At 42.7% G+C, this 17,532-nt stretch overlaps 1 protein-coding gene across 2 annotated transcripts in view; it reads left to right on the top strand.

Annotated features, from left to right (window-relative positions):
• Positions 1 to 17,243, top strand: part of HIF1A (hypoxia inducible factor 1 subunit alpha) — a 55,616-nt gene extending 38,373 nt beyond the window's left edge. Inside the window, exons 7-15 of one of the 2 annotated variants that reach the window (XM_063118189.1) lie at positions 1,074 to 1,180; positions 2,838 to 2,985; positions 5,844 to 6,064; positions 6,254 to 6,534; positions 7,393 to 7,518; positions 9,274 to 9,674; positions 11,192 to 11,300; positions 14,139 to 14,265; positions 15,170 to 17,243. In XM_063118189.1, coding sequence (XP_062974259.1) covers positions 1,074 to 1,180; positions 2,838 to 2,985; positions 5,844 to 6,064; positions 6,254 to 6,534; positions 7,393 to 7,518; positions 9,274 to 9,674; positions 11,192 to 11,300; positions 14,139 to 14,265; positions 15,170 to 15,321 — 1,672 coding nt within the window. In that variant the 3' untranslated portion in view covers positions 15,322 to 17,243. Of the gene's footprint in view, positions 1 to 1,073; positions 1,181 to 2,837; positions 2,986 to 5,843; positions 6,065 to 6,253; positions 6,535 to 7,392; positions 7,519 to 9,273; positions 9,675 to 11,188; positions 11,301 to 14,138; positions 14,266 to 15,169 lie in introns of both variants that reach the window. The other variant, XM_063118187.1, reaches the window with a different exon arrangement.
• The last annotated feature ends 289 nt before the right edge of the window (positions 17,244 to 17,532 follow it).

Genomic DNA, 17,532 nt, shown 5'->3' with positions numbered 1-17,532 from the left:
ATTTAATGTGTTTTTAGTGGATCTTCTTAAAACAAGCACTGGAAACAGTTTACCTTAAAAATATAAAATCATGTAATTCACAACATCATGAAAAAGCCTAACAATTATAAAATGAAGTCAATGATAAAATAGATTCTAGGGTCAGGATTTTGTGTTTATGTACATCACTTTGAGTGCCTTCAAGCAATAAGGGAATGAATGAATGAATACATATATTTAAAAACACAATAACTCATCTTGCCTCAAAGTAACAGCTACATTTATGTGGTATTCTGGCCATGCAATTATTTCAGTCTCCTTCCAAATAGCATCTACTTGCTCAATCCACTTGTGGAACTTTTCTTGAAGAGGCTGCGAGCTGCGGTATGATGGGAGTATTGAAACATTTACTGATTGGTTCCCTGCATGGTAATGCCAATTTGGGCAGACTTCAGCACATTTGAAAGCAAGCTAAAACTGGTAGCATGAACTGGACTTGAGTCATGCTTGGATTCCCAGACTTAGAACTGCTGCGTACAGTGTTAGATTTCTGTTTGATGTGACTTCGAGGTGAATGTCTACAATGACAAAAATAATAATTTGGGAGGGAGACATACCTGCGCATGTTACTGAGCCAGACATGAGTATGTTGAGAATCTAGGAACACCTTGATTATCAGTGTCTAATTAGTAGATAAGTGCCTCCTAGTCCCCCTTTTTTTTAAAAAATGAGTTATTTACAGGGCGTGCTCATTTCATATGGGAAGTGACCTTAGTTCACCTTCCTTTTCTTAACAGCCACATGCCACTTAGGGCACTATCTTTAGATAGAAAAAAGTCCTACAACTCCCATCTGGCTGAGGAATGCTGCTAATTGTAGGAGTGTTTTCTGTATAAATTGTAGGACTGTTTTCTGTATTTTTAACTTGCATCCGAGGTAGTAATAATGATGATGTGTGTTGGCTGCAGTGGTTAACAGGCTGCTGTGGTTTTTCTTGCAGCCGTTTGTCCTTATGAAGCACTTGCCTTTATAGATAATGTATATTTCTAGATATTATTAATAAAGTTAACAGCCGTCTCCTCTCTTGTATAAAGAATTACAGAACTGATAGGGTACGATCCCGAAGAGCTATTAGGCCGCTCCATATATGAATACTATCACGCCCTGGACTCTGATCATCTGACAAAAACACATCATGACAGTAAGTTGGCGGGGGAAATTAGAAATGGGTCAGTTATTGAAAGCTGAATTGCACTTAGAGATGTAAAATTTCCGGAAATTTTGAAGACATGGGGAAAAAACGTTTTTGCTGGAAAATACCGAAAATTTTCAAGAAAAATGGAAATAATGCAATATTAGCACTTTTTTACTGATTGAAAATTACTTTACTTTAGTAACGTAAAATGTAATTATGTCCAAGTTGGTTTGGCATAAAATTATTGCATTTTTGTATTTCTGGGCGCAAAGATTACTGCAGACGCTGACTGCAGTCAGGAAATCAGAAGACGTTGACTTCTTGGGAGGAGAGCAATGACAAATCTTGATAAAATAGTTAAGAGCAGAGACACCACACTGACAACAAAGGTCCGCATAGTTAAAGCAATGGTATTCCCCGTAGTAACCTATGGCTGCGAGAGCTGGACCATAAGGAAAGCTGAGCGAAGGAAGATAGATGCTTTTGAACTGTGGTGTTGGAGGAAAATTCTGAGAGTGCCTTGGACTGCAAGAAGATCAAACCAGTCCATACTCCAGGAAATAAAGCCAGACTGCTCACTTGAGGGAATGGTATTAAAGGCAAAACTGAAGTCCTTTGGCCACATAATGAGAAGACAGGATACCCTGGAGAAGAGGCTGATGCTAGGGAAAGTGGAAGGCAAAAGGAAGAGGGGCCGACCAAGGGCAAGATGGATGGATGATATTCTGGAGGTGACAGACTTGAACTTGTGGGAGCTAGGGGTGGCGACAGCTGACAGAAAGCTCTGGCGTGGGCTGGTCCATGAAGTCACGAAGAGTCGGAAGTGACTGAACAAATAAACAACAACATATTAAAAGTACGGTGTAGTCAAACAATTATTACAAATTTAATTTACTTTTTTACTTTTTTTGGTAACAAATGGAGCTACAAGCTCCTGAACTGTTAGGAACCTCTTTGGTTCTGCCAGTTTATGAGGAGCAGGCAAATATATATATATAAAACAACAGAAGAAACCACCAACACTAGTAACAAAGAAAATTATTTATGTTTCCGCTAGTCTTCCAGTGTCAAGACATAAAGCCCCCGTTCCTATAAAAAGAACTGAGAAAAAGGGGAACCAAGATTCATTGAATATGCATGAAATTTAATCAGACTCATTTTCTGACCTATATCTATCAGAATTAGTTTCCATCTCTGCTTCAGTGGCAGTGCCCCCTAGAGGCAGAAATGCATCTTCCTCTTGCATTTGAGAGTTGTAGTCTCAGTTTGCAACCTAGGACTTGCTTGTCCTTGGTGCACAGACATTGTAGTAATCTGATACTGTACAGTTTTTAGAAATCATTTGGAGAAGTAAATATCTGAACACCTTGTCTTAAACATTTTATTCATCATGCTAAAATAAAACATCCCGTAATCCGTTTTTTCTCCATTTTTTTTCAATTTTTCAGAAAAAAACCAAAAGAGGCTTTGGAAAAAAATTGGTTTTTTTTCTAATTTTTCCGAGGGTTTTCCGGGCCTTCACATCTCTATTAGTGATACATATTGTGTGTGTGTGTGTGTGTATAGTGAGCGCATTGTGCTGAATATTACTCACATTTTCACTGTGAACATTTTTAGACACTGCTTAGCTGCATAAATAACGTGGGTCTCTTTCTGCTTCCAGTGTTCGCTAAAGGGCAAGTGACCACCGGACAGTACAGAATGCTTGCCAAGCAAGGGGGCTACGTCTGGGTTGAGACTCAAGCGACTGTCATATACAACACTAAGAATTCCCAGCCACAGTGTATAGTGTGTGTGAACTACGTCTTGAGGTGAGCTTGGCTGTTAGGTAGGGGTGCTTTACTTCAGGGCCAAAGATCATCAACCAGGTTTTAGTGACCTCGATGTGCCTGGACACTCTGGCTTCTTGTGGAATAGCTGCTATTTACTTTGTCTTTGATGAGAGGGTATCGCCTTTGCTACCAACATTCTCTCCTTCAGTTTTAAGAGAAACAGTGAAAACCATTACGTGAATGCGTAATGCATAAAACTGCTGTTGTGTGTATTGTCCATTCTCATACAATGTTATCAGAGATGTCCGTAAATGGAAATTGCTAACAAGACTGATGCCCGATCTACTTTGCCCCATTGATTACCTGATCAAGCTCAATAACACACACATATACAGTATATCCAATGGACTTCCGCTTGTGCTATGGGACTTTCCCTTCCTCTCCTTCCCCATACCCTTTCCCTGCCTACGATCTGCTCCAAAGAGGTCTGTAGAGCAGATTTGGGGAGGCACAGGGAAGGCTCCAAGGGGAATCCGTTCCGTCAGCAGTGTCTGTTCTGTTGGATACAGTCCCCAGTTTTGATTCCGCTGCACACTTTTGGGACACATATACTTAAGGTCTCAAGTTAATCTGAATCATGCTGTGTGTATATTAAAAAATAAGCCTAGATTCTTGCTCTTCCTACACTATTTTTATTTATTTATTTATTACATTTTTATCCCGCCCAATAGCCGAAGCTCTCTGGGCAGTTCACAAAAATTAAAACCATGAAAAGCATAATAAAACAACCAACAGTCTGAAAACACAAATACAAAATACAATATAAAAAACGCAACCAGGGTAAAACCACACAGCAAAAATTGATATAGGTTAAAGTATGGAATTAAAACAGCAAAGTTTAAATTTAAGTTAAATTAGGTGTTAAAATACTGAGAAAATAAAAAGGTCTTCAGCTGGCGACGGAAGGAGTACACTGTAGGCGCCAAGCAAACCTCTCTGGTCGCTAGCATTTAGGCAGGCCTTGAAGATCTTTCTGTCCATGGCTGCCTTTAATTGATACCATAGCTTATGCCTCCAGAGGAGCTTCACAAAATAATCTATACATCTGTTTTGATGGGATTACTTTTCAGTCTTAATTTGTGCCTCGCTACTTTTTTTGTACGTCACTTTGCGAGGGTGCCCACTGAAAGTGGCTTTAAAATACTTGAAATAAAGGTGTTCCAATTCCATTGCTGTCCCCTGTGCAGATTCCTATATGTGGTTTAGTAGCCCTGTTCCATCGTTGGCGCAACCAGCAGAGCTAGCCATTCCAGGGAGTGTGTCTCGCACACGTGTGTGCAGGTGTGCCATCCATAGCACTTTATCTCTGTGTGATGCAACTTACGCTCTGGAGCACAAGTCACTTGCAGTGTGCAGGGAGGGAGGGCTTAATGGAGGCACAAGGAGCCCTGCACAGTCCTCTCATTTCCTCTAATGACCTGGTGCATTGTGTGTAATAACCGTGTGTGTGTGCGTGTGTGTTGGGAGCAGGTGGAAAAAGGAATCCTGCATGGGACCCCTGTGGGAATTTTGTGTGTCTACAGTGCTGTGCATGATATCTTCCCAATGATATTTTCATGCAGAAGAACAGTTCATAGAAGGGCGCAAAGAAAAATGTGTATTAATAAATGGAACCCAATGTGTGTTATGCCATATTTAACCCTTCATCATGGCCGGCTATTTCAAACAAGTACAATTCTTTTTACAGTTCTATTAGACTTGATATTTTACACTGCAAAAATTGTACGCTGCTTGTAATCTTCTGTCTTGTAATAAATATTTTTAATCTATAAAACAAAATAGAGACAGTAAGCTTACAAAACATGTACATGAATGCAATTTTGAGTCCAGTGCGACTGACTAATTCAGCACAGGCTCCCTTGATGCGAGCCATGTGGCCTGACATGTTATGTTTTGCTTACGACTTCATATTTTCTCAGACTTGTTCTCATATTGTATTAGTCTGGGGAGCATTCTTCTTGCCATGCTACTAATGGCACATGCAGCCCAATTCTCTCTCCGTGACCTTAGCTAGACCTACCTTCTATCCCACGACGGAGGAGGGAAGATCCCGCGTTGTGATTAACGCGAGATCCCTCCTCCGCTTACACGTAAGGCGTGACGACCTCAGGAGGAGAGGCGTCGCGCCTGCCTTTTATTTTTTTTAAAAGACAGAGCGCATAAATGGTCATGCGCAAAGGTAAGGGGTTTTTTAAATTTAAAATTAATTTCCCCGGCTCCGTGTGAGTAATCGCGTGGAGCTGGATCAAGCAGCGGCAGTGGGCCCAAAGTGGAGGGCGAGATCCCGGGGCAAGGGAGGGATCATCCCTCCCTGATCCCTGGATCCCCTGTGTGTCATGTGGACGCACAGGGATGATCCCGGGGTTTGCCCCGGGATTTCGCCCGGTCTAGCTAAGGCCTCTGTGTGTGTGTGTTCACGGCTTTGTTCAGGCTTATTCCCAAGTAAGTGCTGGAGTGGTTTTTGTTAACTCTGTTCTGGAGAGTCCTAGGGTTCCTCAGTGAGAAACTGAGTAATGGTGGATAGGTTTCCTGAAAGATCCACCACTGAGGTTTATTCCCTGCTATCCACAGCCATGGGGGAATGTTGGATATGTTCTAACGTGCAGAGTGATGTCAAAGTGCAATTGGTCTGGCAAGATCTTTATATGGTCTAAGTTTGACCTCTATAGCACACTTCAGGATTCTCAGCAGTGACCAGGGGCCCTGTGGCAGATCCTGGGGGTGGGCAGTCTTCAGCAGGAAAGAGTTCCGTGAAGTACTGAAAGCCACTGTGTGATAAAATGGGCATTACAGGCCAGTAACCGCGCTCTAACATTTCCTTCTCTGCTTTTCTGCAGTGGTGTTGTTGAAGGGGACTTGATTTTTTCGCTCCAGCAAACTGAGTGTATGTTGAAACCGGTGGATTCACCTGAGATTGGAGTGATCAAAATCCTTGACAGTCCTGAACAGGAAGACAGCAGCATCCTCTTCGAGAAACTTAAGAAGGAACCAGATGCGTTAACCTACCTTGCTCCTGCGGCTGGAGACACCATAATAGCATTAGATTTCGGCAGTGATGGTGGGTGTGCATTTAGTGCAAAGAACCTGCTGATGAGTAAAGTTAGCTATAAAGTATGTTTTAAAAAAAACAAAACCCAATCTGCATGTTTTATCGGATGCCCTCGGTATCTGGTGCATTTTAATGAGGCCCTTGAAATGCGATACAACACTTCTTACTTAGGTCGATGATTTCTTTTAATTTTTGTAGAGTCTGATGAGCAACAGTTTGATGACGTTCCTTTGTATAACGATGTAATGCTCCCCTCATCCAGTGAGAAATTGCAGAGTATAAATTTGGCAATGTCCCCACTACCTGCTTCTGAAGCTACAAAGCCGCTCCGTAGCAGTGCTGACCCAGCACTCAATAGAGAGGTGGTGTCCAAGCTGGAGCCCAGCACAGAGCCCTTGGACCTTGCTTTCTCCGTCCGTCGGACGCAAGACCAGCCAGCCACTCCTTCCGATGGAAGCACCACCCAAAGCTCACCTGAGGTCAGTCGTCTGATAATCTGTGGCAGACCTGCAATATTCAACTGATTCTGACCTGTGAATAAAAGATTCGGTTCCAGTTTTAAGTCGTTGATAGCTTTGTATCCTTGTATCCTTGAATTCTTCCACGAAGCTTAAAGTAGTGTTCTTGGGAGTTACCCTATTTTGTCCTTGCAACAGTTCTGTGAGATAGAGCAGAGAGAGAGAGAGAGAGAGATTGGCCCAGCCTCTTCTAGTGAGCTTCCATGTTGAGTGGGTATTCAGATCTAGGTTGTCTGTATCTAGATCCAGCAATACAGCCAGTTCCCACACTACTTGTCCATCAGAAATCTTTTCTTTTTCAGCCAGAGGTGCGATAGCAATTTTGACTGTTCTGGATCAGCATAGAAGCTGAAGACTGATAAGGTCTAGAATGGGTCAGGTGATACCTCCCCCCACCCCACTTCATTTGACTCATCTGAGTTGACAGGTTAATTTGCATTTTGAGTTGTACAAGAATTCTCCATCGGACAACTTGCTACCTGCTCTACCAGTGGTCAAATGAAAGGTATCCCTAGATAACTTTCTGGGTTCTGTCCTTCAAACAAAAGGGTTTTTTTTGCGGGGGAGAGATTTGAGAAGTGATTGTGAATTTATTTATTTTTTACTTTAAGTGTGTCTTTAAATTTGTCTTGAGTTTTAGCAAGCCAGCTACAATCTAGTACTTCTATCACGCCTCATCCTAATTGTAGGAAACTCTTAACGTTTAAAATTTGGGGGAAATCTATGAATATAGGTACCACTTATTTCTATTGCATGAAATCAAGTTCATTACAGTTGGGTGAACGTTTTACTGAATAGAAATGTGTATTGTCTTCACAGCCCAGTAGTCCTCCCAATGACTATTGCTTTGATGTGGATAATGACATAGCCAGTGGGTTCAAACTGGAGCTGGTGGAAAAGCTATTTGCAATAGACCCAGAGTCAAAGATCCCGTACTCTATGCAGGTGAGCACATTAGCTAAAACTTGACATGAGATTTCTAGGCCGCTATGGTGGCATGGCAGAGGACACATTACTGTTGGCAGTTCCTAATGTGTGCAGTGTTGCTTAACAATGTTTTGGGCATAACTTCTCTGACACTAATCTGCATCACTTTTGACTGAGGGTGAAGGGAATAAAACATCATGGCTGTGATCCAGAACTGAGCACTGTCCATGTGTGCGCTGAACCTTTTCAGAGTGTTTTACTTCTTGATACATCCCATGGCTGTGCAGCCAATTTCTTCTTTAAATTTCCCATGTTTAAAAAGCAGGGCTGAGATTTGGTGCAGGAAGATTAGGAAAACCTCAGGTTAGTTGGTTGGTGGGTTGCTTATTTACTTTAAAATGTATACACTCCATAACCACGGGCAGCTAATACCTATATAAAATAACAGTAAAACCATTGTATCAGGTGCATGTATATAGTAGCCTAGCTCTGCAAGCCCCTCAAAGCTATGTTGCTCACCATCTTTCAGTAACCATAACAAGGTCTGAAGAAGCTGTGGCAAAACACATTTAAGAAACCGGAGGCCTGTTACATCTTACTTTGCTCAGCAACTGTATGACACATTTATGAATCTGCTTTGTGTAACTTGTTACTATGGCCTTAGCTAGACCTACCTTATAATCCAGGACGGAGGAGGGAAGATCTCGCATTGTGTTTAACGCGAGATCCCTCCTCCGTTTACACATGAGGCGCAACGACCTCAGGAAGAGAGGCGTCGCGCCCGCCATTTTTTATTTTTTAAAGGAGAAGCAGCGCATGAACGCTCGTGTGCTGAAGGTAAGTGGTTTTTTTTAATTTAATTTCGTTTCCCCACTCCCCCCACCCTAACCCCGATGGGTGCAGTGCTCCTGGCTCCGCGTGAGTAATCGTGCAGAGCTGGGTCAAACCACAGCAACGGGCCACACGTTCTGCGGTCTTGGGCTCACCATGGAAAAACCGGGCCCAAAGTGTAGGGCTCTATCCTGGGGCAAGAGAGGGATCATCCCTCCCTGATCCCGGGATCCCCTGTGCGTCATGTGGACGCACAGGGACGATCCCGGAGTTTGCCCCGTGATAAAGCCTGGTCTAGCTAAGGTCTATATATGCATACGTGTACACTTACATTAATTATACCCTGCTATCGTGTCGTAAAAAAATCTTTTACCCCATTGAATATTTTTGGTGCCGTTGTGTGCCGTTCGGCATTGTTTTTCTGGTGCTTATTGCAACTGTTGCCTCTGTTCTGCGTTTTCGCTCACCATCTTCATTCGTTTCACTGGGTCTCCCACATAAGAGCCTCGTGTGGCGCAGAGCGGTAAAGCAGCAGTTTCTGCAGCTGAAACTCTCCCCACGGCCTGAGTTCGATCCCAGCAGAAGCTGGTTTCAGGCAGCCGGGTTGAGTCGACTCAGCCTTCCATCCTCCCGAGGTCGGTAAAATGAGTACCCAGTTAGCTGGGGGAAAGGTAATAATGGCCGGGGAAGGCAACGGCAAACCACCCCGCTATAAGGCCTGCCAAGAAAACGTCAGCGAAAGCTGGTGTCCCTCCAAGAGTCAGTAATGACAGTGCTTGCATGAGAGGTTCCTTTCCTTTCCTTTCCCACATAAGGCTTTACAAAGCAGCAGTTCTTGGTGGACGTCAGCCCTAATTGCAAATTAACAATCACTGCAGTGTTGATTTTTCTTCTGCCAAATCGTGCAATTAAATATCCTTGTGTTGTTTTTTTACATTTCAGGAAACTGATTTAGATTTGGAAATGTTAGCACCCTATATCCCCATGGATGATGATTTCCAGTTACGTTCCTTTGACCAGCTTTCTCCACTGGAGAGCAGTTCTGCCAGCTCTGCCAGCTCTCCTTCCAACGTGGCCACGGTCACGGAATTTCATCCTGCTCCATTGTCGCCGCCTGCTACAGACAAGATAAAGCCAGTGACAATCAAACATGAGGATGACTTGAAGGCACTTGTAGCTCCTGTTCACATCACCGTGGACAGCAACAGTGCTCCAGCATCACCCTATACGGAGAATCCCAGTCGAACTGCATCCCCGGTCAGAGCAGGAAAAGGCACAATAGAGCAGAAAGAGAAACCGAGTCCAGGAGCACCAAACTTATTGACAGTCACGTTGGGTAAAAGGTAGATTTAAATAATATGGGCCTATTTGATCTTAAAACCAGTCATGTAATATATGCAATTACAAAGAGGGGAGCAATTAATTTATTATTTTATTTTATTGCATTTTTATACCACCCAATAGCCGAAGCCCCTTGGGCGGTTGTGTATGCTGTACTTCTGTTCAGCAAGGAATTGTAGCAAGGCTTTTGTTTGAGCTGCTTTTGTGTGTGTGTGTGTTTACACACATGCCCAGTTCCTGGCTTTTACAATGCTTTTATCATCTCTACGTCACATTCTCCTGCACAGAATGTTTTTATAATCCCTCAAGGTGGTTATTGTTTCCCGTTTACAGTTGGGGAACTGAGGCTCATGATAAAGAGTGACTTGCCCAAGCTGCCCACCAAATTTAGAGCAGGGCTGAGACTTGGAACCTAGAGATTCTAGGTCCGGCTCTGATGCTCTTAACACATGGTAATTGCTACCCTCACCCTCTTTCTCCCCTGTCTAATATTTTGTCCATTCCCAAAGCTGAACAATTTCCCAATGTGGTACAGAGATTATAGTTCAGTTTTTGAGTCATATGCAAACAGTCACACTCCCTCTGACATTCGGTTTTGTATTGTGAACCTGTAGCAGGTGATTACCATGAGGCTGGATGCTACAGAAACATGACTCCAGTTCCACTCTAAACACATGGGAGCAGGAAAAGACAGGAGATGCGAGGGCTGGCTGAGCATGGAAAGTGGAGCAGGGAGAACAGGTTGAAGGGAAGCTAAACCAATAGGGAGTGGGTTGTGTTTTGACTACACCCGATGGAGGCATGTACATCTGAAGTGCTGACTTGATCTCTGGTCCCTCTAAATGTGCTCTCTCTCTCTGTCTCTCTCTCTCTCTCTCTCTCTCTCTCTCTCTCTCTCTCTCTCTCATACACACACACACTGCCCTACACCATTTTAGCACAATCCTAAAATTCAGTGGCTATTTGGTGATAAGGAAAGACACTCTTCTCCATTTTGCTTCACGTGTACCAGGGTTCTATGGACCTAACACCCAGGGAGCTCACATTTTTGCAAAAGAGCATTGTGGAACTTCCTTTTATCTGAAAGATGACACATAGGCCATGGCTAGACCAGGCCTATATCCTGGGATCATCCCTGTACATCCGAATGACACACAGGGGATACCAGGAGCAGGCAGAGACGACCCCTCCATTTGCCTGGGATAATCCTTAGGTCTAGCTAAGGCCATATATGCCATTTATTTTAACATGAGACAGTTCTTCTAACGTAAGGCAGAAGCCAGAGCGTGTAGCTTAGTAGTAAAGCACAATCTTTGTGTGCCAAAAGTCCTAGGTTCAATTCCCAACATCTCCAGGTAAGGCTGGAAAAATTCCTGCCTGAATTCCTGAAGAGAGGGCTAGTTAGAGTGCCAGTCAATGGTCTAGATGGACCAATGGTCTAATATAAGGCAGCTTCCTATGTTCCTGTATGTGGATTGGGAGTAGAAATTAAACTGTCTGAATCTATTTTCCTCAGTAGATCAACTACAGTGAATGAAGAAATCAATCCAAAGTTAATAGCGCTACAAAATATTCAGAGGAAACGAAAGATGGAACAAGATGGCTTGCTTTTCCAAGCAGTGGGAATTGTAAGTTTTCAAAGATTCCTCTCTCCTGCCTGGTTTTAATTGAGGGTGTTATATCTTCTTAAATTTGGCATTTTTCTGACGTCGTCAAATTGTCATTACAATTGGGTCACAGTCCACCGTGAAGTTCTCCACTGAAATGAAAAGGAGCCGCCCAAAAGCAGACACCATACATGCTTCCACCACACAACACACCCTTTTTAGTGTGAAGAACTGCTGCTATTTAAAAACAAGTCTGAATATGCCCTCTCTGCACACAGAAGACTCAATCGTTTTTTATTTAACGTACACCTGCCTCTATTCTAAAACTGGATGGCCTATCGGTAGCCATCATTTTTTTTTCCAGACCACAGGCTGCAGAGTTTAGTGCAGGTTCTGCACTAAAGTCCATATTGCCTAGTGGACTCAAAGGCTTCAAAAGGTATGGACAAGGTCATCAATTTGTGCATGTGCACGCACAAAGAACAAATGCACTTCCTGAAAGAGCTCCTTAACGTGCTGTTTGACATAGAAATACACACAGAAATGTTATTTTCCCTAAGTGAAACGGAGCAAACATTTTAGCAGCACCATGACAAGCTGGAGGGCAACCAGGATGATCAGGGGTCTGGAAATAAAGCCCTATGAAGAGAGACTGAAAGAACTGGGCATGTTTAGCCTGGAGAAGAGAAGATTGAGGGGAGACATGATAGCACTCTTCAAATACTTAAAAGGTTATCACACAGAGGAGGGCCAGGATCTCTTCTTGATCCTCCCAGAGTGCAGGACACGGAATAACGGGCTCAAGTTAAAGGAAGCCAGATTCCAGCTGGACATCAGGAAAAGCTTCCTGACTGTTAGAGCAGTACAAGAATGGAATCAGTTACCTAGGGAGGTTGTGGCCTCTCCCACACTAGAGGCCTTCAAGATGCAGCTGGACAACCATCTGTCAGGGATGCTTTAGGGTGGATTCCTGCATTGAGCAGGGGGTTGGACTCGATGGCCTTGTAGGCCCCTTCCAACTCTGCTATTCTATGATTCTATGATTAAATTTAGATTAGGGCCATGGCAGTGGTGGTGATAGGGAATGCAGATAAAATTGCTTTTTTGGGGTGGGGTGGGGTGTTCTAGCTACGAAGTACCAAAAAGTTAAAAATTAGTTTGCAAACAAGCTGATTTTGACACTTTTGTTACTCTGTAGCTAATACAGTTGACATTTTTAAAACTTAGAAACATTTTTTAAAAGAAATTCAGCACTTGCAAATGGTGTGTGGCCTGTGCAGGACCCCTGAGTTGCTTGGCTGTTCTTCAATGTAAAAGGCTTTAAGCACTTTTTAAAGAGTTGTTAAAAATACCCCCCTCCCCCTTTATCACTGGCTTTTGACTGTCAGGCTGTACCACTTGGGTGTAATGTTCATAGCATTTTCATGTGCTTGGTTTTTTAAAAAAACTTTGTTTATTCTTTGTATATTTGTATTTTGATCATTGCCTCATGCCATGAACCTGTGGGGTAAGGGAATAAACTAGAGACATTAAATAATGAAGTGCAATATAGCAAACATAGAACGCTCATGCCTAATGCAGGTCTCCTGTAGTGGTCTTTTTTTAAAAAAAAGTTGTGCTGATAAGCTTGCAATAGGAAAAGGAATTCATTTTGACAACGAACTTCAGTGGCTTTTGGATTCACCCCTAAACTGTTGGTTTTAATATCAATGGTGGTGTTTATGTAGAAGTCCTTTAAAATTTCCCTTGCTGGAAATTGCTCAGGTGTCCAGTGGATGTCTTATGCATATCCACATGAAAGATGGTTCTCGGAGCACAGGGCCCTCCTTCTATGTATACTGTTGAGGATGGTAACTGTAGGATCAAGTTGGAACCACTCAGCCTGCATAATGAGATTCATGGTTCTGCCTTTTGCACGTTTGTATCTTGAGAGAACAATTCTCTTATTAGTTCAACACTTTAGAAATATAGGTGTTCCTCTTTAACGTAAGTACTACAGCAATTCCCAATTGCTTCTCCCCGGCCTTAACCTACTGGAATGCGTCCTGTAGAACAAGGGCTGGCAGACTTCAGGCTTTGCATGCTCTCCTTCCAGAACCTTGTGGTCCATCAATTGGAGCCAGCCTCAAAATGGTGTGTTGAAGCCAGGTACAGTCACCAGTTGTGTCTCATGAGCCATGCCTTGGGTTACCTTGAATTTACAAAAACAAATCCGTGTCTTAGTTACTATGGATCAGGGATTCTAACATCAAAACCCTTAAAATTCGCCAGGAGGAATATACAAAAATGTGGCCCAATGTGGCCCATTTTGCAGTTGAGGAATACTAAGGCTGAGAGCAGCGATGAAGCCAGTTAAACAGGGCAGATACTTCTTGCCAATTTCATCCAGCAAACATCCCTATGTGGATGGCTGGGGAACACTGACTGCTAGGTTCTATGCATTTTTACTTGGGAGTGAGTCCCAACTAAATGTGCTTAAAGTTGTGTTCTGAGGCTCCAAAATAAGCAGCACTCAAGGGTCAGGTGGAAACGTCATGCTGTGTCCTGAAGTTTGGAAGATGGGAAATGAACCAGGAATTGCTTGAAAGATGGTCAGTCTTCTTTCCCCTCATATACTTCACTGTTGAAGTCTCATCAAATTAAATAAAATTTGCTTGGCACCATTCCATTGGATTGCAGTGGGGTTTGCCCAGAAAGTGTTTCCTTGCTGTCTCAAAGATTTTCTTGTTTGCAGGACACTTGCTTTTAAAATAAGAGCCTTTTTTCCCCACATAGTAGTTGATTAACGTCTTCTCAATAGTATGTTTATGTAATATCTCTGGGATTACATTAAATAAAACTTCCTGTGTGTGTTTGAAGGGCACATTACTGGCACAGTCAGGTTCTCCTGGAACAAATGTCTCCCTGGCCTGGAAGCGTGTAAAAGGATGTAAACCTAATGGACAGAATGAGGTGGCAGCGAAAACAGTCATTTTATTACCATCAGGTCAGTGTCTCTGTGTGTACTGAACTAATATTGCAGTGTTCATGAAGTCGTGCCTGTAAAGCAAGTCAGGTCAGGTGCTCTCCCTTTCTTTCACTCTGACTTGTGCAAACCTCCCAAATGCCAGGGAGCTTCCATTCGTCTGGAAGGGGTCCCAGAAGGCGGAACAGACTGTATGCCCCTTGAAGGAAAGAATAGTGACTTCTGTATTCTCCATAAAAGATTGAAGGAAATCCGAAGCAGCGTAGCGGGAGGAGAGTAATGGAACGAGCCATTCCTGAAGGGAGAGCTATTGAGGGAGCCTTTTTATGTGTATGTGAGGGCTGGACTCAGGTGTCTTGGAATGGGAGTTAGAGAATGGGAGGCTAGGATCTCGCAGCCATTCCTTATCTGTTTGATTACTAATTCATATGTCCAGATGTGCTTTATATTGAAAAGAATAACGGTAAAGTTCTGCACTCAGATTTTGGGCCTAGAAAAGCTGGATTCTGCCACCTCTGAAAATGTGCATATTGGGTGGGTGGGTGGGTGGGGGAGCAGCCCTTTTCTCTCTCTTTTTGTTTTGTTTTACTATTTGGCTAGTTATGGGTAGGGCAAACTCCAGGACTGACTGCTAGAAATCTTATTCAGACGTTCCTCTCGCTTCAGATTACATAAAACATTGACCACACCCTTTTCCAAGTTGCCTTTTCATAGCCTTAAGTGACAGAAACATGCTTCTGTGCTTGTTTTCTCTACTCCCCCAGAAAATGGCAGCATACCCGGAGATCTAGTTATCAGGTGCCATTATTGAAATCTTTAGCACATCTAATGTGACTTGTACTTTCAGTTGCCAAATCAACATACTTAGGAATACTTCTGTGTGTGTGTTTGTGCAAATAACATACATTCCCTTTTCCCCTTTCAGATATAGCAAGTAAACTTCTAGGGCAATCGATGGACGAGAAGGGACTACCACAACTTACCAGCTACGACTGTGAAGTGAATGCTCCCATACAAGGCAACCGAAATCTGCTACAAGGCGAAGAATTGCTCAAAGCCCTGGATCAAGTCAACTGAGCATTTTTCTCCCCTTCACAATTGTTCTTTTTTTCTTGGACACTGGTGACTCACCACCTAAAAGCAGTCTATTTATATTTTCTATATCTGATTTTAGAAGCCTGGCTACAAATACTGCACTAATTCAGTTAGTTTGTGGTTCTGACCCCTTTTCTACTTTGGACAATCTCTTACGTAAAGAGCGTTGGGTTTTTTTTTTCTTTTTCTTTTTTTAACAACAGTAACTCAGCTAATGGGTGCATTTTTGGTACTTAAACAATCAAAGTCCAGTACATTTAGAACACGCTTGCAATGGCAGCTTTGAAGTAGGCACCTTTTTTTAAAGAAGTATTTATTTTTTATGTTGAGCTGGAGTTTGTCACTGAGGAAATTTCTATCAAATGATACATCACAACAGTAAAACTGTCTGAGCCTTCCATAGTGTGATTGCAGCCACACTTGAAGGCAACTTGTGCTCTGTTGCTGGATTGATGTTCAGATAAATTTTTACTTAACTTTTTTTTAAAAAAACAAACAAAGAAACATTGCTTTGCAGCAGTACATTTGTAGCCACAATCGCACAATCTATTTTCTTAAATAAAAAACAAAATGCCAGCAGTTCTTAATGCAATATATTCTGCATTTATAAAGCTAGTTTTTAAGGAGAACATTTTTCCCCTTTTCGGTTTTGCTTTTTTTTTTTTAAAAAAAAAAATTATGTTTATTGCCTGTGAAATCATGTAGAACAGCCTTCCTCAACCTGGGGCGCTCCAGATGTGTTGGACTGCATCTCCCAGAATGCCCCAGCCAGCTGGCTGGGGCATTCTGGGAGTTGTAGTCCAACACATCTGGAGCGCCCCAGGTTGAGGAAGGCTGATGTAGAAGTTTTGGAGTAACGTTGTTTTTTGGTCACGTTGTACTACGAGAGGGTTTTTAAATGCTGTGTTAATGTCCAAGTGGGGTTAGGGGGAAAGGAAGGGTTTGATCTCAAGAGGCTAGCAACGTCGGGGGGATTTTAGTTCAGGAAAAAAGATGACGGGGGGGGGTGTTCATAAAATTATAAACAGTTGTGGAGAAAGCAAATATTTTTCTCTTTTGCAATACTAGAAATTGGGTTCACCCAATAAAGTTGATTTTCAGCATAGGAAACCCACCCCCCGCATGCACACAGTTTTTCACATAGCGCATTAATTCATTGCTACCATGTGGAGACGGCCACTGGCTTTTAAAAAGAATAAAGGATAAGGCTATTTGCCACGATCGCTGAATGGACCCTCCGCGTCTAGAGGCAGCGTGCGAGTTTGCCAGGGGCCAAAGAACAGGGGAAGGGCTTCGGGCCCCGCTTGCGGTCTTCCTAGAAGCATCTGGCTGGACTAGATGACTCCTTGGCCTGATCCAGCACGGCTCTTCTTCTGTAATTTATGTGGATAAATTCTCTTTTAATTGAAAGTTAAAGAGGTTTTTGACGTTTCAGTTGCTTTGCCAGCTCAGAGAGAATTCTCCCCCTGCCTATAGCTGTGAAAAGTTCATGCTAATATTGTGCATCTAATAATTAAATGTTCCAGTTACCTATTTGGTAGAGGTGATATTTCAAGCCAATCATAAAACATCCTGCCTTGTTAGCAGAGTTGCCTAGTTTCATCACTGAGTTGCTTGGTAATATTTGATGTTTTGGTTTTTATGCACCTTGTTGCTATTAACATCCATGTGTTTTATTTTGTTTTATTATTTTATTATATTTTTTTGTTAACGATAGATTTCAGGTACACTGAATATATTTTAGGAACCTTTTTTATTTAGGGAATATGTCACAAAACATCTTATTTTCCTTCTCTGTGCTGTATAATAATTCCCCCCCTCCACTCATTCTTTTTTCCTCTTTTGTGGTTGGATCTAACACTAACTGTACTTTTATTACATCAATAAACTATACGTGGACCAGGCCTGCAACAAAGTGTTGTATTTACAGATGACACTGAATTTCAAGTGTTTGCAGTGATTCTTTGGAAGAGGTTCACGCAATTTTGCCTACAGCTCACAATTCAAGTCTACTGTGGCCACAGCTAGACCTAAGGTTTATCCTGGGATCATCCAGGGTTCGCCCCTGCCAGAGCACCGGATCCCCTATGTGTCACCTAGATGAACAGGTTTGACCCCTGGACGATCCAGGGATAAACCTTAGGTCTAGCTATGGCCTGTGTTACCATAAAGTTGCTTGGAGTGCATTGAGGA

This window comes from Elgaria multicarinata, chromosome 2, assembly GCF_023053635.1.
Source record: "Elgaria multicarinata webbii isolate HBS135686 ecotype San Diego chromosome 2, rElgMul1.1.pri, whole genome shotgun sequence".
In the NCBI taxonomy this organism is placed as follows: Eukaryota; Metazoa; Chordata; class Lepidosauria; order Squamata; family Anguidae; genus Elgaria; species Elgaria multicarinata.
This window is presented reverse-complemented; position numbering and strand designations above follow the sequence as displayed.